At 49.8% G+C, this 25,469-nt stretch overlaps 1 protein-coding gene across 3 annotated transcripts in view; it reads right to left on the minus strand.

The window, feature by feature from the left end:
- Positions 1–5,491: 5,491 nt before the first annotated feature.
- The window catches only part of TRARG1 (trafficking regulator of GLUT4 (SLC2A4) 1), a 34,107-nt gene continuing 14,129 nt past the window's right edge, over positions 5,492–25,469 (minus strand). Inside the window, exons 2-3 of one of the 3 annotated variants that reach the window (XR_014238171.1) lie at positions 19,661–23,745; positions 5,492–16,511 (exon numbers count right to left, since the gene is read on the minus strand). Coding sequence is in view for 2 of the 3 variants with exons in the window: in XM_082370825.1 (XP_082226951.1) it covers positions 23,404–23,745 (342 nt within the window). In the remaining variant the exon portion in view is untranslated. Of the gene's footprint in view, positions 16,512–19,369; positions 23,746–25,469 lie in introns of those variants that run through there. The other 2 variants (XM_082370826.1, XM_082370825.1) reach the window with 2 other exon arrangements.

A 25,469-nucleotide genomic window follows, 5' to 3' on the forward strand; every position in this document is an offset into this window, starting at 1 on the left:
ACAGCAGCTGCCCTCTGGGCTGTGTGCACTGTCTCCCATCTAACCCCTCTACCCGCTCTGCACTTAGCTGCCTAGTTTATCTTCCTAAACAACTTCTAATCTCTCATCACTCTGTTCAAGAATATTTGGCACGGCCTTCCCTGGTGGTCCAGTGGTAAAGAATCCACCTTCCAATGCAGGGGACGCAGGTTCGATCCCTGGTTGGGAACTAAGATCCCACATGCAGTGGGGCAACTAAGCCCACACGCTGCAACTAGTGAGCCTGCACACTCTGGAGCCCGTGCGCCCTGGAGCCCGTGCACCACAACCAGAGAGAAGCCCGCGTGCCACAACGAACAGCCATACACTGCAACAAAAAGATCCCGCATGCCGCCACAAAGATCCCTCATGCTGCAACTACAATGCAACGCAGCCTAATTAATTAATTTTAAAAAAAAAAAGAATATTCGGCAGCTTCCTTCTATCTCTGCCAGTGTGTTATAGCACATTCACACGTGGAATGTACACCCAGCACTTCGCTTCGTACGTACATACCTGCGTGCATACATACATCACACATAAAAAATCCTGTTCACTTAGTGAGGCAGTATTCTCCTTTTACAGATAGAGAAACAAGCCCAAGAGATCAGAGTACTCCTGATAGCCATCTGCTGCCCTTTGCCTAACCAGAGTTTCCTCATCTCTCGTGAATGAGCAGAGCCGCCTGGTGCAATGGAAAGAACGAGGCTTGGAGTTTCTGGCTGTATCCTGGCACTGGATCTGATCCTTTTAGGCCAAGGGCAAGTCACTAAACCACTCTTAAGTTCAGTTTTCTTATCTGCAAAATGGACTCTAGTAACTTTATGCAGTTGTAGAGATCAAGGAGAACAATGGGACAAAATTCCTCAGAATGTTCTCAAGAACTAATGTGGAGGCAGAGAGTTTTCCATGAGGCTGCAAGTCCCTGGAGAGCCAGGGCAGTGGTCTGTTCATCTTAATATCATGTTTATGAACCTTATGCAGAAACTGTCACAGGACTAAGTTCAATTAAATCTGACTCAGAGCCCCCGTCCTACTGGGCTTAGCAAAAAAATAATAATAATCCTGCTCATAATTGAATCTCCTTCCCTTTGCCTCTCGGGCTGTGCAAAGCTCCCAAGAGTCTTTCACAGTCCGGAACATTTGGGGCAGGTACTCTAATCCGCACCGGACCCCACTGATACGCTTGCCACCTGAGTGCATGTAGTCGTCCTTGAAGCCACCAGCTGCTCTGCTTCTGTGTCACCCTTGGACACAGGGATCTTTGCCAAGGAGCTCCTGGGCCAGGGGGTTCAGCCTCCCTGGCACGTAGTAGGCATTAAGTGGTTGTTGAATAAATGGAGGAAGGAATTTAAAAAACGCCACAAAGTTTTAATGCTAATTTGCTTGTGTTTGACCAGTTCCCAGAGATGGTGCTGCTCTGTGTTGTGTCGTGTCCTGCTCTCCGTACAGCCGGGAGGGGTGCCTCTCACAGCACCGTGTGGTTTGCCCACTCCTTCGAATGGTGGAATATGGGGTCAGAGTTCTTCCAGTGGTCTCAACTTGGAGAGATTTACACACAAAGAAAAAAACATTTTTTCTGTGTATATAAATACGTATATATATTTGGGAGATGTATATATAAAGATGTTCATGGCAGCATTGACTGTAAAAGAAAGATGGTAAGTAACCTAAATGTCCATCAGAAGAAGGATGGCTAAATAAATTGTGTAAATCTATACCCTGGAATACTATTCAGCTGTTAAAAAGAAAGGTAACTTGCTATATACTGATATGGAATGATATCCAGGATATGTTAAGGAAATGATAATGCCACTCCCCCAGGGGGCATTTAGCAATGTCTGGAGACATCTTTGGTTGTCTTAACTGGGCTGGGGTGGAGTAGGGCAGATGCTACCGGTAGTGGGTAGAGGCCAGAGGTGCTGCTAAAAAAATTTACAGTGCAAAGGACAGCAAAGAATTATCAGGCCCCAAAATGTCAGTGGTGCCAAGGTTGAGAAACCCTGGCTCAAACTGAATTCGTATTAAAGTTGACAGTATCCCCCCAGGCATGAAGATTACTCAAATGGGTTCCGGAACCACCGATTCCTCCTTATTTGACTAACGTGAGCTGCTTCCGGGACAAAGGTGGCACATGTGATCTTCCCTGTCCCCCTAGCCTTTCCTTCCTGCCTCATCTCATCACTTCTTCACCCCTCCAACATACACATTTGCACCATCCCAAGTGACTTGATGTCCCAAGGCCTTTGTAAAGTTCCTCTTTTGGAATGAGCTCCTTTCCAAGCCTGCCTGCGCAATGCTTCCTCCTTGTTTCTAAACCCTGTTTATGGGAAGTAACTGCTTAATGGGTATGGTGTTTCCTTTTGGGGTGACAAAATGGGAACTACATAGAGGTGATGTTTGCACAATGATGTGAATGTTCTAAATGCCACTGAACTGTACACTTTAAAATGATTAATTTTATGTTGTGTGAATTTCACCTCGATTTTCCACTTAAATGGTCTTTCCTCTGGGAAGACTTTCTGACCTTCGCCTCCTCTGTGCCTCCTGTTTTCCTCTGTGATCCCACAATCCCTATCGATCAACATAGTAGGTGCTCAGTAATTATTGAGAAAGAGAAGGAGAGAAAGAAAGATAAATGGAAGGATCTGGTTGCCCTGCATCAAAGTGCAGTGGCTGTAACGCTGGAAATGAATGTCGTCAGATGCTATGGCTTCCCCACTAACTGCCGCCTCACTGCTTTACAGCAGCCCAGCCCTTCAGGTTCCTTTCCCTGGGTTCAATCAGATAAATTAGGCACCTTGGCACGGGGTACCTGATTTCCCACAACTGTTGCAAGACAATCCTGTTGCCAAAGAAAGCTTGGAACCAAAGAGTGATTGCAAATCAGGACTGCGCTATCAGCTCATAGGAGCGTAACTGCCAAGGAAATCCCACTTTGTGGATCTCAGAAATCTGCGTGGCACTTTCCTTAATCCGTGTGAGGACCATCCCTTCCATTTCAGAACAAGGCAGGACTTGAGCCTGTGAGAGAAGTGGGGCCATTTCATACTGTCTTTCAAAATCGTACATTAAACCTTTGACTAATAAGCAAGTCCACTTCTAAGAACTTATCCTACAGGTGCAAAAGGGTGTATATATAAAGATGTTCATGGCAGCATTGACTGTAAAAGAAACATAGTAAGTAACCTAAATGTCCATCAGAAGAAGGATGGCTAAATAAATTCTGTAAATCTATACCATGGAATACTATTCCGCTGTTAAAAAGAAAAGGTAACTTGCTATGTACTGACATGGAATGATCTCCAGGATATGTTAAGTGGGGAAATGATATGCGTGTGTCACAGACACATACATATGGGTTTTCTTAAAACAGCTTTATTGGGTATAACTGGCATATAATAAACTCCATATGTTTAAAAAATTTGATCACCCTAATCAAGACAATGAACGTATCCATCATCCCCAATAGTTTCCTGTGCCCCTTTGTAAATCCCTTCCTCCAACCCCTTCCCTGGGTGGTTCCCCAAGCAACCACTGCTCTGCTTTCTGTCACTATCAATTAGTTTGCACTTTCTAAAGTTTTATGTAAGTGGCATCATACAATATGTACTCTTTTGGTATGGGTCTGGCGTCTTTCACTTAACATAATTATTTTGAGATTTATCCATGTTGGTGAGTGTACCAATAGATCATTCTTTTTTTAAGTAACTGTCAAATGGTTTTCCAAAGTGTACCATTTTACAGTTCAGTCTGAGAGCTCCAGTTCATCCACATCCTCACCAACACTTGGTACAAGGCCTTTATGTTTTAGCCGTTCTCATAGGTGTGTAGTGATGTCTCATTGTGGTTTTAACTTGCATTTCCCTAATAACTAATGATGTTGAGCATCTTTCAGGTGTTTATCTGTCACCTGTGTATCTTTTTTGGTGAAATGTCTGTTCAGATTTTTCCCTATTTTTATGGGTTGTTTATTTTATGTGCAGAATTTGAGGGAAGATAGTCAAGAAGATGGTATGAGCAGTTGCCTCTGGGAAAGAGAATGAGCAGACTGGAGGGCACAGATGAGAAGGACTCAATGTCTCACCCTCCATATACCGCATTTTTTGTTTAAATTATATTTTATTTATTTATTTGTTTGTTTGTTTGGCTGTGTTGGGTCTTCGTTGCTGTGCACAGGCTTTCTCTAGTTGTGGCGAGCAGGGGCTACTCTTCATTGCGGTGCATGGGCTTCTCATTGTGGTGGCTTCTCCTGTTGCAGAGCACGGGCTCTAGGCGTGTGGGCTTCAGTAGTTGTGGCTCGCGGGCTCTAGAGCGCCGGCTCAGTAGTTGTGGCGCATGGGCTTAGTTGCTCCGTGGCCTGTGGGATCTTCCCGGACCAGGGATCGAACCCGTGTCCCCTGCATTGGCACGTGGATTCTTAACCACTGCGCCACCAGAGAAGTCCCTAAATTATATTTTAAAAAGAGAAGTAGGTTGCTCTGAAAAAGGGCAGTATTGAAAGCATGTTTTTTAATGGACGGATGGAGACTGTTCTATTCAGCCAAGAGCACTTCAGAAACTCCGCACTGGTAGGAAACTAGAGCTCTGAACTATTAATGAGACACTGAGCATTTTACAGTGTTTCGTATTTAATCATTTACGGTGGTGATGTCTGGGCTATGGCTCCTCTAAGACCCCATCAAGCCGACTTGGTATTTATATTTAAGTGAATACTGTTCCAGCTTTTTAATTTCCTCCCTCTTCCCTGCAGAAGGTGACCTATGGAAAGAGAAGCCAAGAGTGGCTTTCCCAGCCTGTCTGTGGTAAATGATTTGGTAAAATTTTCCTTTTCACAGCCTGCTTTCTGCTTCCAGCCCTGCTTCCCACCTTGGGACGTGACTTAGGCTTGTAGGTGTTGTTTCGCAGACCCTGGGTAAGTAAGTGCCTCATCCAAGTTCACGTCCTTTTAAGAAAGCAGTAGTGAATTGACAAGAAACGCTTTGTTTTCTGAGACCTCTTTGTGACTATTCTGGTCCTGCCCTTTGATCCAACCCACTAATTAGTTCATAAAAATTTCACATAAATTAAATTCTGTCTCCTAGTCGGGGCTGCATTCTATCAGGTTAACATTTGACTCCAAGGAAATGTGGACATTTGCCTTAAAGGAGTTCTTTATTCCAGGGAAGGATCTATATTGTTGTCATTATTTGAATGTCATTGATTATGCTGTGAAACTCTGTTTCAGCCTAAAACTCTGTGCATCCCTCTGTTGAAAATGGCAAAATTTTATGGATCAATTCACTGGCTCAGCATCTAAGCTTTTTTATTACTTTTTTTCTGACAAAATTGATGTGTGTTTATTATAGAAATAAGGATCAACTAGAAAAATAGAAATAAAAACTACCTATTTCCCCAACATTCTGTGATAATGGCTGTTAACCCTTGGAATGTTTTTCATTTTTTAAATATCTGAACACTTAAACATGCATATATTTTTAAATTGGGATCCTCTGGTACATATTATCTTGTGAACAGGTTTTTTTCATGTAATACAGCATACACAGCCTCCCGTGTCATTAAATTTTCATATGCAGCATTCTTTGCAATGGCTGCACTGAATTTCATTATGCAGATGCCCAACTTCTGATTGTTTAATTGTATGGCTATAACACTATTTTTTTAACTATAAAGTGGTTTCCCATTTTTATCCCATTATAAATAACTGAGCAACACTTGGTTTTTCTTTTTAAAAATCTTAAAAGCAGGATACATTCTGCCAACTCCCAGACTACTGTTATGTCTGCAGCCTCATCGTTTCTTTCTGGGTGTGTGTGTGTATGTATTTGTTTGCTTTTTTTTTTTTTTTAATTGGACCCAGTTGAGCTCTCCAGTTTGCCATGAAGAAAGGTCTAGGCTATTTGTTGTCGATATAAGAAGAAGGGAGCCCAAGGAGGACGGTGCCAGAGTGGAGAGAGTAGCACTCACCCACTTAGAGCAGACCAGGAATGGTTTTATGGAAGCAGGGTTGGTGAGGGAGGGGTACTAAATGACCTCCCCTGAAAGGTTCCTTTTATTTTTTAGATTTTTTTTTTTTTTTTGATGTGGACTGTTTTTAAAGTCTTTATTGAATTTGTTACAATATTGCTTCTGTTTTATGTTTTGTTCTTTTGGCCACGAGGCATGTGGGATCTTACCTCCCCAACCAGGGATCGAACCTGTACCCTCTGCATTGGAAGGCGAAGTCTTAACCGCTGGACAGCCAGGGAAATCCCTGAAAGGGTCCTTTTAAAACCCTGTCTCATGGTCCATGCTTTGGAACACTCCGCCTCCTATTTGTTGATTCATTACTATGATCATTCTCAATCCTTGCTGCATATTAGAATCACCTGGGAAAGAGCGGTTTAAATATATATATATTCCAGTTCTACCCCCAAGAAGTTTCAATCCAATTGCACTGGGTGGAGCCCAGACATGGGAATTTTTTATAAGCTCTCTAGGTGATTTCAGCTTGCAGCCAGGGCTGAGAACCTCTGCTTTATGGCTTCTTGTCTTCCAGTGGGGCTGGAATCACTGGCCTGGGTGCTGAATCTCTTCAGGTCACAGGCTGCTCTTGAGGAGTCCCTGCTTCCTATTGGGCTCTGCCAAAGTCATAGCAGCTGTTTGAAAACTGCTGCTACATGGAGGAAATGGTCTCCCAGCTCACTCCAAGTGATTAGGCTGGAAGATCAGCATTTCGCTGCAGCTGCATCCACCTCCCCAGACAGCCAATTAGCCACAGACTCAGCAGACACAGCCTAAACGAGCTCTTTCGGGGCTGAACTTTTAATGCCCAAAAGCACATTATGTAGCTAAACAATACTATATTCATATCAGGCAGAAGCATCTTGCTTTGAGTCACAGTACTTGTTTCCTGGAGAAAGAGGGCCTCGCCTTAGACCTGGAACTTGATGGTACCCAGATGGATGGAGAAGAGGGAGGAGCGTGCCTGGGATTCTGGGGATGCAGCCAGCTATGGAGGAGGGAGCATTAATCCAGAGTCAGAGGATACGGGTTTGAATCTCATCTCTACTTTTGCCTAGCAGCATGACCCTGCAGTTAATCCAGCTAATGATCAATTCCTTCTCTATAAAATGGAGATAAAGATGGCTGCCATAATCATGTCAAAATTATGCTCTAAGTATGTTGTCAGGATTATGTGAGGAAATGCTCACAAGTATATCAACAAAGGCAGGGGTTCAGAGCTGACCTGACAGAAGAGAGATTTTTGTGTATGCACTAATGGTCAGAAACCAGGCCTCTTATGCCTCCCGAGTCCCCTCTTTTGCTGATACAGGGAAGGAGAGAACATTCAAGGTGGGGCCGGGAGCCATCTTCAACTCTGATAAGGACAGCTAAGGGGAAGAGGAAATGTGAGCTGTGTTCTCTGTGGGGCCAGAGGACAGGCAGGTGGAGCCCAGCAACCAGTAGTTTAACAAGCCCTCCAGGTGATTCTGATGCACACAAATGTCTACCACTGCTCTAGAGTATTCCATTGTATGAATATCTACATTCTATTTAGCTGTTCTATTGTAGGTGGATAATTATTTTAAGTTTGGAACTATCACAAATTGTGCTGCTCTGAACATTCTTGAACGTGGGTTTGGGGACACATATGTGCACTTTTCTGTTGTTTCTATATCCCTAGGGGTAGTATTTTTTGGATTCTAGGTTGTGCATACACTCAGTTTTACCATACACCGTCAAACAGTGTTCCAAGGTGAATGTGCCAGTTTCCATTCCCACCAGCAACGTATGAATATTCCAGTTCCTCCACATTCTCACCTTGGTGTTGCCAGTCTGAACTTGCATTCCCTGATGCCTGATGAGGTTGAACATTTTTATATGCTCAGTCACTATTGAGGAGATACCCTTTGTATAGTGTCCGTCAAGTTTTTGCACATGTATTCATTGAATCTTTTTCCAATTAAATTTGCCATTATTGGATGAGTATATTGCAAACATACCCTCCCATTCTGTGGCTTGTCTTTTCACTTTTTTTTTTTATAAATTTATTTTATTTATTTATTTTTGGCTGCATTGGTTCTTCATTGCTGCACGCGGGCTTTTCTCTAGTTGCAGCAAGTGGGGGCTACTCTTCGTTGTGGTGCGCGGGCTTCTCATTGTGGTGGCTTCTCTTGTTGCGGAGCACGAGCTCTAGGCGCATGGGCTTCAGTACTTGCAGGACACGGTCTCAGCAGTTGCAGCAGGCAGGCCCTATAGTGCATGGGCTTCAGTAATTGTGGCGTGCCAGCTCAGTAATTGTGGCTCACGGGCTTAGTTGCTCCATGGCATGTGGGATCTTCCCGGAGCAGGGATCAAACCCATGTCCCCTGCATTGGCAGGCGGATTCTTAACCACTGCGCCCCCCTGATTTATTTTTAATTAGCAAGTGCAATTGATGTATTTCATTTGAAGTGATGAATATATACAGTTGGTATATATTCAACTGTAAATATATATATGAATATATAACAGTTGAACTATTACCATCTCCTGCCTGAACCACAATTTTTTCACAATTATCTAAAATATATTTTACAAACATAGAGCTTTACATTTCAGATGGATAAAGGCAAACTCATACATTAAACCAATCTAACAGCAAGAGAGTCTATCTTCCTGTGTTGAACAAGACCAGGGTCACCCAATTGAAATTCCTGTGAGAACTTTGTCTCGGTTAATTAATCAGCTAACCAAACCTCTTTGTCGAATTCAATCTTGTGAAACACATTTTCTTATCAGCAGAGACTAAGGTTTTTGATTTAACAGTGTCCAGATGAAAAGGACATCTGGGTCCCTGAGATGGGCTTCAGAGCTTCATTTTAATTAAAAGCCTCTTTTATATGTAACCCATATTTCTGATTTGATTTTTTTTTCTAAAAGATGAAGCTTTTATTATTGTATCTGGAGTTCCAAGTCTAACTCCACTGCTGACCAGCTCTGAAGCCTTGAGCAAGTTCAGTTCTCAGATTTCTGTACAAACAACCCCAAAGAGTTATGAGATATAGTCCCCACACGGGGCAGACATGGGACTCTGACATCAACATCATTAGACCACCTTCTCTGTGCCTTTCCCTGTCCTGCCTGGACCTAAGCCTGGGCCCAGAGGCACCAGCCCTCCCTCCCCAATGCCACCCCGACTGGCATGAAGAACATGAAGAGATCAGTATACAAAATAGCATGAACTGGGTCATCACAACTAACTGAAAACATACACATCACTCTGAATTCATTCATTCATCTAACATGCAATAAAGCACCTACTATGTGCCCGGCCCTTTCCTGGGCATTAACTGTGTACAAGGCAGACTTAAGACAGACTCTTTCTTGGGTTTCTGTATAACTCAACTTGTATACACTGTGTACACACAACCAAGCAAGCGAAAACCCAACAGCAGACACTTAAAAAAAAAGTGGAGGGGCTTCCCTGGTGGTGCAGTGGTTGAGAATCTACCTGCCAATGCAGGGGACAGGGGTTTGAGCCCTGGTCTGGGAAGATCCCACATGCCGCGGAGCAACTAAGCCCATGCGCCACAACTACTGAGCCTGAGCTCTAGAGCCCGCAAGCCACAACTACTGAGCACACATGCTGCAACAACTGAAGCCCGCGCACCTAGAGCCCATGCTCCGCAACAAGAGAAGCCACCGCAATGAGAACCCCGCGCCCCGCAACAAAGAGTAGCTCCTGCTCGCCGCAACTAGAGAAAGCCCGCGCGCAGCAATGAAGACCCAACACAGCCAAAAATAAAAATAAATAAAATTAATTTATTAAAAAAAAAAAAGGCATTGGGGATTCCCTGGTGGTCCAGTGGTTAGGACTCGGTGCTTTCACTGCCAAGGGCCTGGGTTCAATCCCTGGTTGGGGAGCTAAGATCCCGCAAGCTGGATGGCGTGGCCAAAAAAAAAAAAAAGGATAAAATTAAGGTTGTGGTGGGAGAGAAATAGTAAACAAGCAAACAAGTCAATAAAATGAATTCAGGTGATGGTGAAGTGAGATGCTAAAAATAAGGCTGCTTAGTGTGAAAGAGAGGAGCTGACGGACGCAATCTGGAGACATTTTTGTTTTGTTTGTTACACTTTTTGCATTTTCCAAGTTTGCCACAATGAAGTTGTATTAATTTTGTAATCAGAATGAAATTAAGGAAGGAAAAAACCACTCCACACTCTAGGGGAAGTCACCCAGGAGGGAGAGTGTACACACCGGACAGTGGAAAAGTGGGGGGAGGTGGCTGGTGAGAGATTTTCCCTCTGTGTCCCCCACTTTCTACCCTGTCGTCATTATGTTGCGTTTGCAATGCGACCCGCTGCACAGGGAGCAGGAGCCGGTCTCCTTGGTGCCTGTTTACCTCCTGCCTGTTCAACCAGCGCAAGAGCAGCTCCCACGGGCCGTGATCAAAACATGAGTTCATCGCGCTTGGTTCCTCTGGGAGGGCAGCCTGGCCTGCCTGGAACTGTGGGTCCCCCTCTCTGGGGAATGTCCTGAGGCTCTAGAGTGTCTCTCCCGGCCAAGAGCCAGAGGACGCCTGACCTGGGACCTCCCTCAGCTTCCCAACAGATGGATGGGTTTGGGGAGGCCTGTGAGGTCTGGTTTGAGGGGTAAAAGAGAAAAATCACACAGGCCCATTTTTCCATCCAGGTTTAATCCCACTACAGTAGACTTCCCAGCATCCGAGTTGTCCCTTAAATGGACGGAGTGCTACAACTACAGCCCCTCAGAAAGGTGAGCAAAGTGAAAGGAGCTCCGACTTCAGGAGCAGAAGGAGGTACCAGGGGCATCTGTCTCCAGCTGGGGTCATGGGAGGGCAGGGTTCCAGCCAGGAGGCCTGGGGCTGGGGCTGAGAGGAAACTCCAGACAAAAGCCAGACAGAAGCATCCAGTTCTAGGGCAAGGACCAAGGGCAAGCACTGACTCCAAAGCAAAGGTCAGAAGTGAGCCCTGGGGGGGTCCTGGAGGCCATGCTGACGGATGATGGACAGAGCTTTTCTGGAGACCCATCTGGCCAGTCGGTCAGTCCAAGGAGGGGAAGAGCTTCTGGGGGCTTCCAGCCTCTCTGACAGCACCCACTCCATCCTGCCCCCGTGGCGCCCGTTTTGTAGTGCTGAGACTGGCACGTGTAAGGAGGTGGGCTTGAGGGAATGGAAGGGGCCTGTTAATTAAAAGTGCTGCAAAGTCCAGCTACAATGCTAAGAGCACTTAGATGAGCCCTTTTATTATAAAGCGACTCGCTGTATATTAAAAACAAATTCCTTTTTAAAAGCCTGGAAGAAATATACTCAGATATTCACATTGATCGCTTCAGCTAATGGATTATGGGGAAGATTTTTTAAATTAAATTTTAAATTGTCCAAGTAATACAGATATAAACGCTTGCTGTAAGATTCCATGGATACGAGGTATATGGAATAAAAACTTGATCACTGCCCCAGTGCCGCCCCCCACCCCATGTGTGACTGCTGATATCCGTGTGGTGTCTATTACTTGTATAGTTTTTATGTTTAAAAAAAGTTTAAAGAATGCATATTGCATGGGCCGGGGAGCACAGAAAGTTCTCATGGAGGAGGGTTGTTGACTACATCTGAGGGGCCTGAGAGTCAGGCGAGCATTGCAGCAGCAGACAGAGGCCTCTGGGACACTGGTGCTTGCACCACTGCCCTCCTGCCCACTGCATTCCTGGGACAGTCCCAAGGAGACCAAGTCTCCTCTCACCCAGAAACCTCTTCCCCTGACAGGCAACTGTGCACAAGGGGATCCTTGTTAAAACTTCCTTGAGGATCCTAGAATTCAAACCCGGTTAAGAAATGTGTACAGGAAAATTCTCCATCCAGTGAGAAGGCAGGAATGTGGGCTAATCTACTCCCAGCCACCCACTTTCCCAGCTCCTGACCTCTGCCTCCCACTTTGCCCCAGCAGGCAAATTCACGTGGAGAAGGAGGCTTCTGGCTGGTAGCCTGGCGCTGCCAGGAGCCATGAAGAAAGTAAAAGCAGTTTCGAGACCCATCCATCATTCCCGGGGGGGTGGGTCCCCCAACAGTCAGATCTGGTCAGCCTCAGGGCTCCAGGGTCCCAGCCACCAGACCCTGGGAGCTTCCTTGTGTAGTCCCACCAGCCAGCATCTTCCCTCTTCCTGACCCTGAGGTTGCCATGGCGACGAGTCAGCCCCAGGCATTGCTCTTCTCCCTGGTTCCTGAGAGCAACAGAACCCAGTGAGGCCCGAGTAGCAAGAGCTGCTCCTGGAGCACCTTCAGAATTTCCTCCCCTAGTGCTTAAGCCCTGTTTTTAAATTATAGGCAGGGGAAAAAATTGGAGAGAGAAAATCTGAATACCTACATGCCCCGCAATGGGAGAAAAGATAGGTAAATACATGAGTGATGGTTTATACCTATTATACAGCCACTAAAAAAGATGTTTACAAAGAGTCTTTAATAACATAGGGAAATGCTTGGCTTAGCAAATCTACAGTAGGTTTGCAAGAAAATGCACCTCAAAGAAAGGGCTTGGTGGTGCATTAAATTTAGGAAATACCATGTCCCTACCCTCTCTCACAGATTCATGTTGCACGTTGATGTGTTAAAGGCTCTGAGGAGTGTCACAGTCAAGCGACTGTATTTAGCTTTATTTAACTCAGTGTTTTCGGGATCTATTTGACGACAGAGCCCTTTTCTGTGGAGACCCCTTCTCGACCACAGGGCCGAGGCATGTTGCCTTCAGCCTCCCTGTCTCCCTGTTGTGTGGTCACTGTGTCTCCAGCATCTGGCGCGCTTCCCACACCTCCCTGGAGGCCCCCAGAGCTCCTGGACATGGGGACTGCATTTCCCGTCTCCTCTCCCTGCCCCTGATTCCCACGCATGGCCTGGCACTTGGGATTTTGCAGTAAGAGCTTTTGGATTGGACTGAATTACAGTCCATGTTTGCTTCCAGTTTAGATACTGATGATCTGACTTTTCATTCGTTCTTCTTTAAATGGTGTTTATCGTGGGAAATGAACAATCAGTCAGCCCCAGCACTGTCATTAATCTACCTACAATAAGGGATTAATCACCGATGGGCCAGGAGCCAGGTGCACTAACTGGCCTTCCTAATATTGCCATGTGATAAGCCCAGCACTTTCCCACCTGGACCTTGGCCCATGCCAGCCATTGGCCTGGCTCTGCCTCAGTACCCTCCCCACTTCCACACCTGGGCAACTCCTTCAGGACTCGGTGTAAATGTCATTTCATTAGGGAGCGCTTCCCCGATTCCATCATGTGTTAGTTCCCTCCATCACGTACTTTCATAGACACTTTCTACCACCCATCACAGATTGTGATTATGTATTCATTTGTTTAATCTCTCCAGACACTAGGCTATAAAATCCTTGAGGGTAGGCACCCAGTTGGTTTTGTTCAGCATAGTATATCCAACACTCAGCACAGTGTCTGGCACATAGTAGGCCAACAAATATTTGTTCAGCGAATGAACTATAACTTGATGTTACTTTACTTAAATTACTTAGCCAATACCTTGATATTTCACATCTTAAATTAGCTCACCTTATTTTCCCATCTGTAAAATGGGTAGAAAAAAGGAAGGAAATTGAATTAGTCACAGATAAACCCTGAAATCTTAGGTGGCATAACACGTATAAGTCCAGTCTGTAGCTTGGGATTGGGGAGGGGGCTCTGCTCCACGTAGTCATCCAGGGGCCCAGGGTGACAGCATCTCTGCTGTCTTCAATGAGCGGCTTCCAAGGCTGTCCTGGGAGTTGGTATCAGCTGGCAGATGGGAGAGCTGGAGGATTCTGGGGGAGGTTTTTAAGGGCCAGGCCTGGAAATGAAACACATCACATCCTTTCACATTCACTTGGCCAAAACCTAGTCCCATGGCCACATCTAACAGCAAGGGAAGCTGGGAAATGTAGCTAGGTGCCCAAGATTCAAAGGAAAATGGGTTTAGTGAAAAGCTAGCCTGTTCTTGCCACAGAAACTAATATATTGAGTGGGTTTAGAGCAGGGTTAGCAAACTACAACCGATGGGCCAATTCCCGAGCTCCCCATGTTTTTGTAAACAAAGGTTTATTGGAGCACAGCCATACTCCTTTGTGTATTGTCTATGGCTCCTTTGTGCTGCAACAGCAGAGTTAAGGAGTTGCAACAGAGACCACGTGGCCTGCAAAGAGCTGACATGACCAACATGGAAACCAGCATTATTATTATCATGCTTACTGTTTGCAGTTCGTTTTTAGTAGCAGTTGCTGAAGAGTATGAAATTGCTTTTTTCTTGCTTTGAAAGAGTATTTGCCATCTACTGTCAGACTTGACACTTTTCCTTATAGCCCAGGGTGGAGAAATCATAAATAGAACATTTGGAGAAATCCTTCTGAATCAGAGATAGGCAAACTTTTTCTGTAAGAGGCCAGATAGTAAATATTTTCGGCACATTGAAGGTTGACTCAGCAGCCATCTGCAGGGACTGAGGGTGACATAATGGGGATGCCTCTAGGTGACACCGAGGACCAGATTGTTGCCACCTGTGTCCTGGACACCCCGGCCTGCTGTCATCCCCAGGGAAAGGGGAAGGAACTCTGAAATGACTGGGCTTATGTTTTCTGCCACTAGGCAGAATGGAGACAAAAGAGAGATTAAACTGAATTATAAAGAAAAAAAGCAAACATTTCTTGCACACCTGAGTTTGGCCTGAGACTGTACACTGACATCACCCTTACTAAATACGTGTTAAGTGGAACTGTCAAACAGAACTCGGCGCGAAAGCCCCAGCATCAGGGGACGGGCCGACTCCAACACGTGCAGTCCCCCCTGCCTCTCCCTGGGGGATTTGAAGCCCCCGACACTGTGGTTTGGAAAAGTTCAGTCAGAGGGAAAATCACTGGAGGGATTCTGAGTCAGTCTTTCGATACCGCCCACAACCACCACCCCCTGCCCCGCACAGCCAGCCCCGCTCCCGGGCACCCACGTCCGGGGGTCCCACACCCCTGTGCGCTGAGCGCCCCCCACCCCAAGCATGCTCATCCATCATCCAGCGCTCACCTCCTTCCCAGCTGGGGCCCTCAGCCTTCCACCAAGACCTCGGCAGCAAAGAATCCACCTTTTATGACAGATGGCCTCAACAGCAATAATGACTCGTGTTTACTAAGCAGGTGCTGCGGGTCGGGATGGTGTTAGGCCTTCCCGCACAGGACTCATCCTCCTAATCAGAGGGGCTAAAGGGCTCAGGCCGTGTGCCTCGAGTCCCCGGTGACCAGAGCATGGTGGGGATGGACGCTCTGCTCCTGGAACTGTGGGCAGCTGGGTTCGTTGCCACCCCAAACCTTCGAGGTCTTTCTAAGCCTGCCCTGTTGGCAGGAGGAGAAACTGGAGAATCAGCAGGGGCCTTCCTAGAAGCACATTAAGCAGAGCGGAGTAAACCCAGAGCTCGAGGAGGGGAGGAGCCCAGACGCCTAGCGTTTGCGATCATCAGGCTTCCTGCTCGGATGAATTATTCACGTCCATGGCCAGGCAGCAGATCAATAATGCAGGAGGCAGAAACCCTGGCAGGGCCCAGCTCCTAGCTGACCAGCTCTGTCCCCCGGCTCCAGGGAGGGACCCGCGGCAGCCCTGTCGCAGTGGGGCGGTGTGGGCAGGCCAGTGGGGAAAGGCAGCTGTGCCCGGGCCTCAGAAATCCAGCTGTCCTCAGGGCTCCAGTCTGGGAGTGGGCTACAGACACAGCCAGGAAGGGGAGGCCTTTTACAATTTCCGTACCTCCTCTGCCTGCAGTGGGCCCGTTGGGCCATCAGTACAGGGGAACCACATGTACCTGGGCCAACCCTGGGAATAGGAATTTCTGCCAGAGGACAGGGGTGCCAGAGGCATCACAGCTTCTCAAGGTCCCTTCGTCACGCCTCCTCCAGGGCCTAGAGGCTGGGGGATGGAGACCCAAGAGAACCAGGGTGTTAATTTTGACTGCAAGTAGAACTTTCCATCCAAGCAGCTTTAAAACACCTGCTTGCCTCCGCCAGCCCCATGCAGGTTCTAGCTGGCGCATGGGGTGGGGTGAGGGGTGACAGGCTGGGAGAGGGGAGAAGGTCCTGGCTTCCTAGGGATTTGTGCTTTGGGGGCACACTCACCACCCACACCCACACCCACACAGGCCAGCTTCTGCGCGCTGCAGCCTCACAGGCAAATGTAACGGGGCAAAGGGCTGGTGTGCCCACAGCACAGAAAGCCAGACTCTGACAGCAGGAGTTTGCAGCAAAGTAAAGGTTTATTACAGAGCACCCAGCAAGGGAGTGGGAGACAGGCCTCAGATCCACTCCAACTTGGTCTTTGAGTTAGCAGTTTGTTTGTTTCTTTTAAAGGGAATAACAAACTGGCTGGGATTAATCATTGTCTTGTGACATTTCTTAATCATAGTTTCAGGAGTCAGGATGTCTCTGGTTTACGATTCCCAGGAGAGGTGGTCTGTGGCTCGGGGGGGGGGGTCTGTTAGCTCATCTTGCCCTAGAGAAATGACCTGAATTTGCAGGTTAATGACGAGATCTATAACAGCAATTCTAGTACATTGGTGTTGATATCCACAACAGCAGTCTGAGTCATCTGATTCTGGTTGATTAATGTTCAGTTCGCTCAGGGTTGGGGTCAGAGGGAACAAGAAAGGGAAGAAAGTTTTGGAGAGAGAGATCAATCATAAACTCGTTAAGGGAACTCCGTTAAAGGGGGACTCAGTTTCACAAACACTCTGGGAAACAGGGTGAAGAATTTTTCTGCTATGAGAGCCCCCCAACTTATTTGGGGTTTCTCTTAATGACCTTCTCTTTGCTTCTCAGTATTGCCTAGATTTTCTCCATTTGTTTCAATAGACCCTTGTTGTAAGAAAGAAAGGAGAATGGGACTTCACTGGCGGTCCAGTAGTTAGGACTCCGTGCTCTCACTGCCGAGGGCCCGGTCCAATCCCTGGTCGGGGAACTAAGATCCCACAAGCCGCGCGGAGTAGCCGAAAAAGAAAGGAAAACAATTACTATTTTTAGAGGGGAGATAAAAGACCCGCCCCCGCAGAAGGTACGGCCTAAGGGGAGACTGCCGCAAGTTGGCCCACTTGACTCGGCTTCAGGTGTCTGGCCCAGAGCGTCCCCAACTTCAGTGCACAGGAACCACTGGGGATCTTGTGAAAGGGCAGAGATTCTGGGTCGGGGTGTGGCCTGAGCTTCTGCATTTCTGACCGCTCCTGGCGACGCCTGTTAATGCTGAGTAGTAAGTCTCGAGGGCCCAGCCCCATAGCTCCCAACTTCAAATGACCATTGGGATCACCTGGAAATCTTTAAAAAATCTGGAAGCTTAGGCCACACCCCAGACCACTTAAACCTGATTCACTAGGAGTGGCAGCCAGGCGCCAGCATGGCCCAAGCTCCCAGGTGATTCCAACGACGTGCCGCCAGGAAGGATTGACAAGCCGCTCTTGACCCGCACAGCTCACTCCTTTACCTGGAGACTGAGGCCCAGACAGAGGCCAGGGTTGCTCAAGTTGACACAGCCAAGGAGTGAAGGTTTGAGGCCTGGGCCAGAGACCTCCTGGGCACGCGGGGTGGTCTCCTGTCCTGAGTCAGGGAGAGGCAGGTAGGGCTGGCGATGGAGGGGAGCAGAGTCTCAAGGGCCAGCCTGGGGTGCCCAGCACCTCCCAGATTCTGGGGTGCTCTCCTGGCTGTGCCTTGGGAAATTGTTATTGGCATTCCCGGCGTGTATCCAGCCCTCACGTTCACCAGGACGCGCCACTGGGTCTCCGCCAGCCCTGTGGGTGTGCAGAGAGGCTCACTACACCATTCACAGGTGGGGAGTCCAGGTAGAGAGAGGGCGCAGCCATCTGTGATTTGAGGCTTTCTGCATTGTGGAAGCTGCAGCTTCTCCCTTGCTTAATCTCAGACACATGTCCCCCTATGCCCCGTTTTAAAGTTTCTAAAACTGGGTTGTGTCTGAAAAATTATGCCAAAAAACTTCCAGATCACCAAGCCAGGCAGTAAAGTGGTGTGATTGTTACTGGCAGTGCCCATGTGTAGAGAAGGCGTCCGGATACCTGAGTGTTATTAAATTGGTAGCATTTCACTGGTGGCATTTCATCTTAATTGGGACTCCCCAGGTGGTGCTCAAAATACCTTTGAAAAGGTCACATGCAGCACTGAAACAAAGAGCTGCAGAGAAATGTGACCATCACATGCCGGGCAGTGCAGGAAAAGGGCGTCAAAATGGCCAACTCCCTTGGAATAGCTCACAAACTTTTTAAGGTGAGGGAGGAGACTCCTGTCACCAAAGCTTCTGGGACTGTCCTACTTCACGGGTTCCTGACTCTGTGACCTTGGGCAAGTCACTGGGCCTCTCTCAGCTTTGTTTTTTTCTTAGGAAAATGGGATGACACACCTCATGGGGGTGATGTGAGGATTAAATGAGATAATTTGCACAAAACATGGAGCCCAGCACATGGCACATGAGAAGCACTCCCCTGACCCCTAGTCTGGCTGGAAGGAATTTCCCCAAGGAGATGCAGCTAATAAGTGGCTGGCCCGAACTCCCACCCCCTGGTCTACTCTGCTGGGCTGCCTCTTGGGTCCTGGGACTCTCCCTGCTTTCCTGCCCCACCCCAGTCCTATGCCCTTCCCCCAGCCTCTTGCCCTTGGTGTGGGCAGCTCATTGTGGCCACATGACAATTCCTTCCCTTCCTTCTGGCTGCCCAGCCCAGTGGCTCTGCCCACACCCCCCTCCTAAAGCCCTTGCCACCTTCCACCGTCAAGCAATCAAGCCATCCCTGCCTGCTTCATCCTACAGCCTTGTAAATAGATTCCCTCCTCCCACCCTTCCCCTGCCCCACATACACACAACTAACTCTCACCTTCCTTACATAGGGCTTTGCTCTCCAGGCAGCAAAGCACGGCGGCAAGAAGCCAACTTTGGGGCCAGAACTAGGGATATGGTCAGTTCACCAACATTTCTTCAGTACCTTCTGCATGCCAAGCACGGTGTGACCCAGGCCCAGTGTCTGAACCTCTCTGAGCCTCGGTTTACTAATCTGAACCCCGGGATAACACTAGCGGCCCCCTCGGATGGCCGTGTGGATTTACCAAGGTTTGTAAGATGTCCAGCACAGCCTCCTGCCCTCCTCTTCAATGCCTGAGGTCTTTGTTCAGAGGCAGAAGGAACGACCAAGGGAAGACCAGCATTGCTTACCAGAGAAACTGAGGCTGGGTGAGAACAAATGGCTCGCCCAGGGGAATGCTTCATGGTGGCCATGGAGCCCCTGGATGGCCAGGCTCCCCAGTGCCCCCCAAGTTGTTTGGAACCCTTTGAACCCAGCGGCACAAACAGACCCTCGGTGGGCGTGGATGGTCAGCTTTATTTCTTTCCATGCCGAGAAATACAGAGGAGAGAACTGGTGAGTGGGGGCCGGTGGTGGTCAGGGGGTGGTGCTTGCTGTTCCCTAGGGGGCCCGGGGAGGGGCTGGGTCAGTGCCCCAAGCCAGGGGACCACTGTGTTCATGCAGCCAGTACTGGACCCACGAAGGCGCTGGGATGGCAGGACCACTGTCCCTTCATGTTCAACGAGGCCTGGGGGTGTCAGGAGGCCTGTGGGTGGGAGGCAGCAGGAACCCTCCCTCCCAGCCTTACCTCTGAAGGGTTCCCCATCCTCTGGCCCTGGGCTCCTCTCTGCTGGAAGGGCCAGTCTCTTGAGGCCTCTGAGCTACATCCTTAGTATGACTAGAAACTCTCAAGTCGTTCTCGCCTGCATGGAAGGCTGCTCCTGCCGTACCTGCTTTTGCAGCGGTCTGCTGCGGCTTCTCTCTTTCTCCACTCTCCTGGGTTTGGAGTAGGAGCCAGTGTGTGCGTCTGTGGGAGTGAGTGCGTGGCAGGGCCTGTTTTTGTGGGTGTGACTGTAGATGGGGGGGCAGGTCTGGGTGTGCGTGACGGTCCCAGGGCGCACAGAGGCCACAGTCCCACCTCTGCCATCATTTTCCCACAAGACCACGCCTAAACAGTCTGGTTCACTGCTCTCTTCTCCCTGGGGTGCTAAAGCTGGGGACCCCTGGGGCCTGCCGGAAGACAGCTGGCTCATGACCCCTCCTTCCAGGGTGGGGGCCGGTGAATGTCAGATTCATAGACCTCATCATGACTCCCCTGGCCTGACCTGACCTTGAAAGTGACACGTATACTCTGGGCTTATCCCCTTCCTCCCCCCGACAAACACGGGCATTTCTATTTTGGCCTCAAAGGTCCCATAAAGCAAATCCAGCTGGTCCCTCCTTTAGGGTCGGGAGAGGTTGGAGTTTATTCCCTGGGTGGGTGACTGACACAGGAACGCCAGCCCTAGTGGGATCTGCCCATGCCCCTGGGCCCTGAACCCTCCCCTCGTTCATACAGGCCCTCCTAGAAGGCTTGGGGCTGCACCCAGGACCCAGAGCCCCTCCCGGCAGACAGCGCCTCTGTGCTGACATGCTCCCTCCTCAGGAGCCTCTGAGGAGGGCGGGAGAGACGGGCAGGGACCCTGAAAGGAGGCATGAGGGTCCTGAGCAGGCACAGAGGACACATTCTTGGCCAACTTAGGGCCCTGAGAACCTGCCCTCCCAACCTCCTGGAACCCTAGCCGCTAGGCAGGGCCTCCCAGGGTGGGAAGGCCTGGAGCATCCTTCTGCAAGGGTTTGGGGGCTGAAGCCAACAGGGGACGTGGGAGCAAGAAAGACCAGGGAGAAATCTGAGGGGCCCTGCTTAACTCCTTCCAGGTGTCCCATTAGGTCCTGAGACAAAGGCCATGGTGTCCGGGCCCCTGATTCTGGGCATGTGGATGTGTTCCTAAGCCTGGGTCCCCAAAGATGGGACCCTTCAGCCAAGCTCTTCCCTCTATCTTGAAACTCTCTAGACCCCATGAACAACAAACCTTCATAAAAACTCTGGCCCACGCCCCTGCAGAAGGCACAAACACCCCTGATGACCTGGGAGCCCATGGGAATTTCCCCCAGGGGTGGTCCCTAAGCCTGCTCCAGGGAAAGCCTTTGCTGTTTGTGGTTGGCCAGGGGCACAGGGTGAGGCACAGAGCATCAGATGCAGCTGGGCTGGGAGCTGGGAGCCCAGGCCCCACCTGAGCCACTCTGCGTGGGGACCCTGAGCCCCTCTGCATGAAACTCCGAGTTTGTGGCCCAGACAGCCAGGGAGGGCCTGTCAGGATGAGAGCTCAGGCCTGGGTTCCTTTTCACCGGCTGTCCTGGAGGCAAGGTCAGGCCCCGGGAGTTCTTGGTTGGTGCCCCAGGCTACAGCCCAGGTAGGGACTAGAGGCGGACTGCGTCAGCCTGGCAGATGCTCTGACACCAGACTTCTCAGCCGAGACGCTCCTGAGGCTGAAATGTTTGGGAAGAGGTCTGTGGGTCATGCTGTCCCCGTTTGTGTCTCCACCAACATTCCTCTCGGTGCCTCCACCCTGCGATGGATGTAGGATTGAAGTCTGGCTGTTGCCTCTTTCCAGAGCAGCTGCACCTCCTGTGTGTCCGAGGGGTTCCAGGGCATGTGCTGAGCAGAAGCTTGGCCTCCGAGCTCAGGGTGCTGGCTGGGGTCGCAGCAGGCATGTGGCACAAGGCATGCAAAATCTTTTTTATCCTGCCTCAAGAAAAATACAAAAGATAATAAAGGCCCGCGTCTTTTCTCCTGGTCATCAGACACGCAGGGACTGTGCTACCTCTCTCCCCGCTGTAGTCTTGTTTATGGGGCTGGTTTCTTCTCCCTCTGGCAGTATGTGCTGCTTGGCAGGTCCCAGGAAATCATGGGGATGAGAAACCAGCCAGAACCCTGGGGTTAAAATGCCGGGACGTGCCCCTGAGATTAAACCACAGTATTCACTGGTTTCACAGTCAATTTCATTTCCTTCCTTCCTTTTTTCCTCTTGCTTTCCCATTTGATGTGGGCTGGCAATGGGGTGACTTGGGGGTTTCCCTCCAAGTTTGTGCTTTTGGAGCTGGGGGGCAGGTGGGCACCTGGCAGTTACCATCCTGTCTCCCGAGGTACATGGGGCATGTGGGTGCGGAGCTTTCCAGCGGGCGGGGGCCTGCTTCTGCTAGCACAGCCCCCTAGTTAGTTCTATTTCTTCTGAACTGTAAAGAAAAGAACAGGTATGGCAGAACAGAGCTCAGAACATAGGGTCTTCCGGTCCCTTTGTTGAGGATTTGAGTTTTTGTTTCCTAGTGGGAAATGGTAACAGGGGTGAGTTGAGTTGGTTTGGGGCTCCTGGTGGAAGTGAACTCCTGCCAAGGAGAGGACCGGGGCCTCGGTGATTGGTTTGGAGGTGGGCACGTGGACCCCTGAGGCTAGAACCATCGCTGCTTGAATATTTTAGTGAAAACTAAACAGTCCCCTTTGCCAATTTGAGCTCAGTGGTTGTCACTTGCCATTGAAAGAGTCACGGCTAAGGTGACAAGCAGCAGCAGGACAAAGACTGAGACGTCAGAAGGTGACACTGAGGCTCATACCCTGGGCCAGCGGGGTCCTGCTTCTCAGGCACCTGCACACCTGTCAACTCAGAGATTATGGAACATGTTTCCGCTCAGACAGATGAAGTGGAGGACCTGCATCTTGAACCCAGGCAGACTGATTACAAACCTGAACTCTTCCCTCTCCTACGAGGCCAAGGTTCCCCATGACCCCACGGCTGAAGCCCAGGCTTTCTGCCCCAAGTTGAAAACTCTATATTCCAGAACAGTGCCTCCCAAACTATAACGATTGGGCTGGGAATCTTATTAAAATGCAGATTCCGATTCAGTGGGTCTGGGTGGGGCCTGAGATTCTGTATTTCCAACCCTTTCCTGGTGTCAGCAGCCACGGCTGCTGTCCATGGAGCACACATTGAGGGGCAAGGTCTTTAGCGGAACAGCTTATGTTGATCACCAAAGGGGCAGAGACGCTTGGAGGCTCCCAATGTGAGTGTGTGACGGGAGGGAAATGGACAATACTGACCTGCATAGCCCAGAAATTCTCAAAGCTGCCTGAGCTTTGTGAGCAGCTGAGCGGCACCTTTGAAAAGGGCCGCCCTGCTTGGATAACTTCCCTGGGCCACCTTTGGGCGCTCACAAAAGTGTTGCTTCCTGACTTCCAGCACGTGCATGGTTTACTTCCAGTAGGTCCTGGCTGTCTCATCAGGGGTGCTGTCTGGCTGGCCCCCAGTTTGCCAAGCAGAGTCACATGCGTCATCTCAGGTGATGCTCGCAAAAGCCTCTGTGCTGGAGGCTTCTTCCGACCACTTTCGACGTGAAAACGCCGAGACTCAACCCAGGCAGACCCTGGTGCAGGACGCAGGACCATCAGGGCTGAGACTAGAGCTCGTGGCCTCTGACTCCTGGGCACGTGCTCTTCCCACACCCTTTGCTAGTGATCTATCCTCCAGGCATTAGAAAGTCAGAAAGCCAAGCCCACTCAGCCAGTCCCTGCAGGGGACTGGGTTGCTGTCCTTGAGTGAGAGGAAGAGGCTGCGGCCCACACGTGCTCTCACCCTTCTCCCCACCACCTCCCCTGTCCCAGGGGGCTGGGCCACGGCCTTCCACAGTCCTCACACCGAGTAAGCTGGAGTGCGGCTGGGCCTCACCTGCAAAGTTGACAGTCACGGCCACGATGATGATGACGACCCCCATGATGATGAAGGTGACACTGAGCATCCCGGCGAGGCGGCCCAGCCTCTGGGCCCCGTCCAGGTCTCCCTGCTGCACGCTACTTCGAGACTGCAGAGAGAAGGTGGCAGAGACCTCGGGAAGGCTGTCCTTGGCAGCCTGGGAGGGGGCCCCTTGCTGAGCCTCCGGAACACACCCGGTCCCCACTGCAGCCCACACTCCAGCAGCCCCCACAGGGGAGAGGCAGGGGGCTCCTTCAGGAGAAGTGGCCAGACCTCTTGAGGAGACCCGTAACTAAGCCTGCCCCTCGCTGGCTGGGGACAGCTGGAAGCACGACCAAGCACTGCAGGGCGTTATCTCAGGACAGTGACGGGCAGGGTGGTATAGTGGGGACCGAGGGCCTGGGAGCGTGGACCAGGCCCAGGCCATGCTGAGCTGGCAGGAGAGATAAGCCAGGCCCCTGCGGACCCCAGCCCAAGGCTCATTCCTGTAGCTGCACTAAGGCAGCCCCTGTGGCTTTTTCTATGGCCTGACATACCTGCCTCTTTTCCTCTGTGAGCCCCCTCTTGCCATAAAAGGAAGGAAATCACTGGTCCTCTCTCTCCCTATATCCCACCCAGGAACCACATCCTTGTTCAACCAAGTCTGCTTCCCAGATCACACCAGAAAGGCAAGGCATTTTAGGTTTGAACCAGGAAGGCTGGGGCTGGGGTGGAGCCATGTATGGCTTCACGGGGGCCCTATCTGATATTTCACTCCTTCTCAGTGAGCTCGGCTTCTCTTGGCCCTATTTAATTGGGTGAAACCAGGTTGGGTGAGGATGGGGATGGACAGAGGACATAGAGACAGAGAGGATCATGAGGGGTCCGGGGGGAATCAGTAGGAGGTGTGTCCCAAGCTTCTCCATGGAGGCCCCCTCACCACTGCCCGGGACTGGCCTGTGACCTCCAGATTCCTCCAGCTCTAGAACTTGAACTTGTATTGATAGAACAGGCACAGGCAGGAGTCTACTAAAGGTGTGACTACTTACAAGACCTCAGGCCATTTATTTGGTTATTTTATGTTCTGATTATTGGAGGCTCCTGAGTTCAGCATGGAACCATCAAGTACCTTGATGATGATGGTAACGATGATGACGAAGATTTATTGAGCCCTGACTTTGTGCCAGGCAGCTTACTGATGACTATGCCTAAATGATCTCATTCAGCCTCAGAATCATTCTATGAGGTTGGCAGTGTTGCCCACTTTTAAAGAAGCTGAAGTTCACAGAAGCGACACTTCCCCCTCTATTCTCTTCATTGGGGCACCCCCCATCCCCTGGGTCCTGTCTTCATCTCTCAGAATTCTGATTCCCCACCTCCACCCCGTGGTTCCCTGTGCCAAGCTCCTTCCAGGCCAGGGCCAGCTGCCCCCCCCAGTGTGACCTCACTCACTTTGCCCCAAACCACAGCTTCCTACTTCCCAGATCTGCTCCTTGCCTCGCGCTCCTCCTTCCACGTGCTCAAGCCCCAATTATTGGCAACAGCCTGGAGTCCTCCCACTCAGTCCTAACTCCCCTCCCATCCCACTCTACTAATGAGTTTCCTCTCCTAGTCAATTCCATTGCAGCTCTCCTCTCTAGCTTCACGGCACTTGCCCTAGTTCCAGGTGCCACTTCTCACTCAAGCCATGACAAGAGCCTCCTGAAGTTCCCCCTGGCTCCAAGCTCTTTTCCTCTCCATTCTACTCCCCACACCACCATTTCACCCTACAGATATTCATGCCAGGCGTGGTGCGAAGACCATGGGACGCAGCAGTGTGCAAGAGCGCCCCAGTTCTTATGCTCGTGGAGCTTA

The sequence above is a fragment of the Balaenoptera borealis genome (genome assembly GCF_965194805.1).
Source record: "Balaenoptera borealis genome assembly, chromosome: 20".
In the NCBI taxonomy this organism is placed as follows: domain Eukaryota; kingdom Metazoa; phylum Chordata; class Mammalia; order Artiodactyla; family Balaenopteridae; genus Balaenoptera; species Balaenoptera borealis.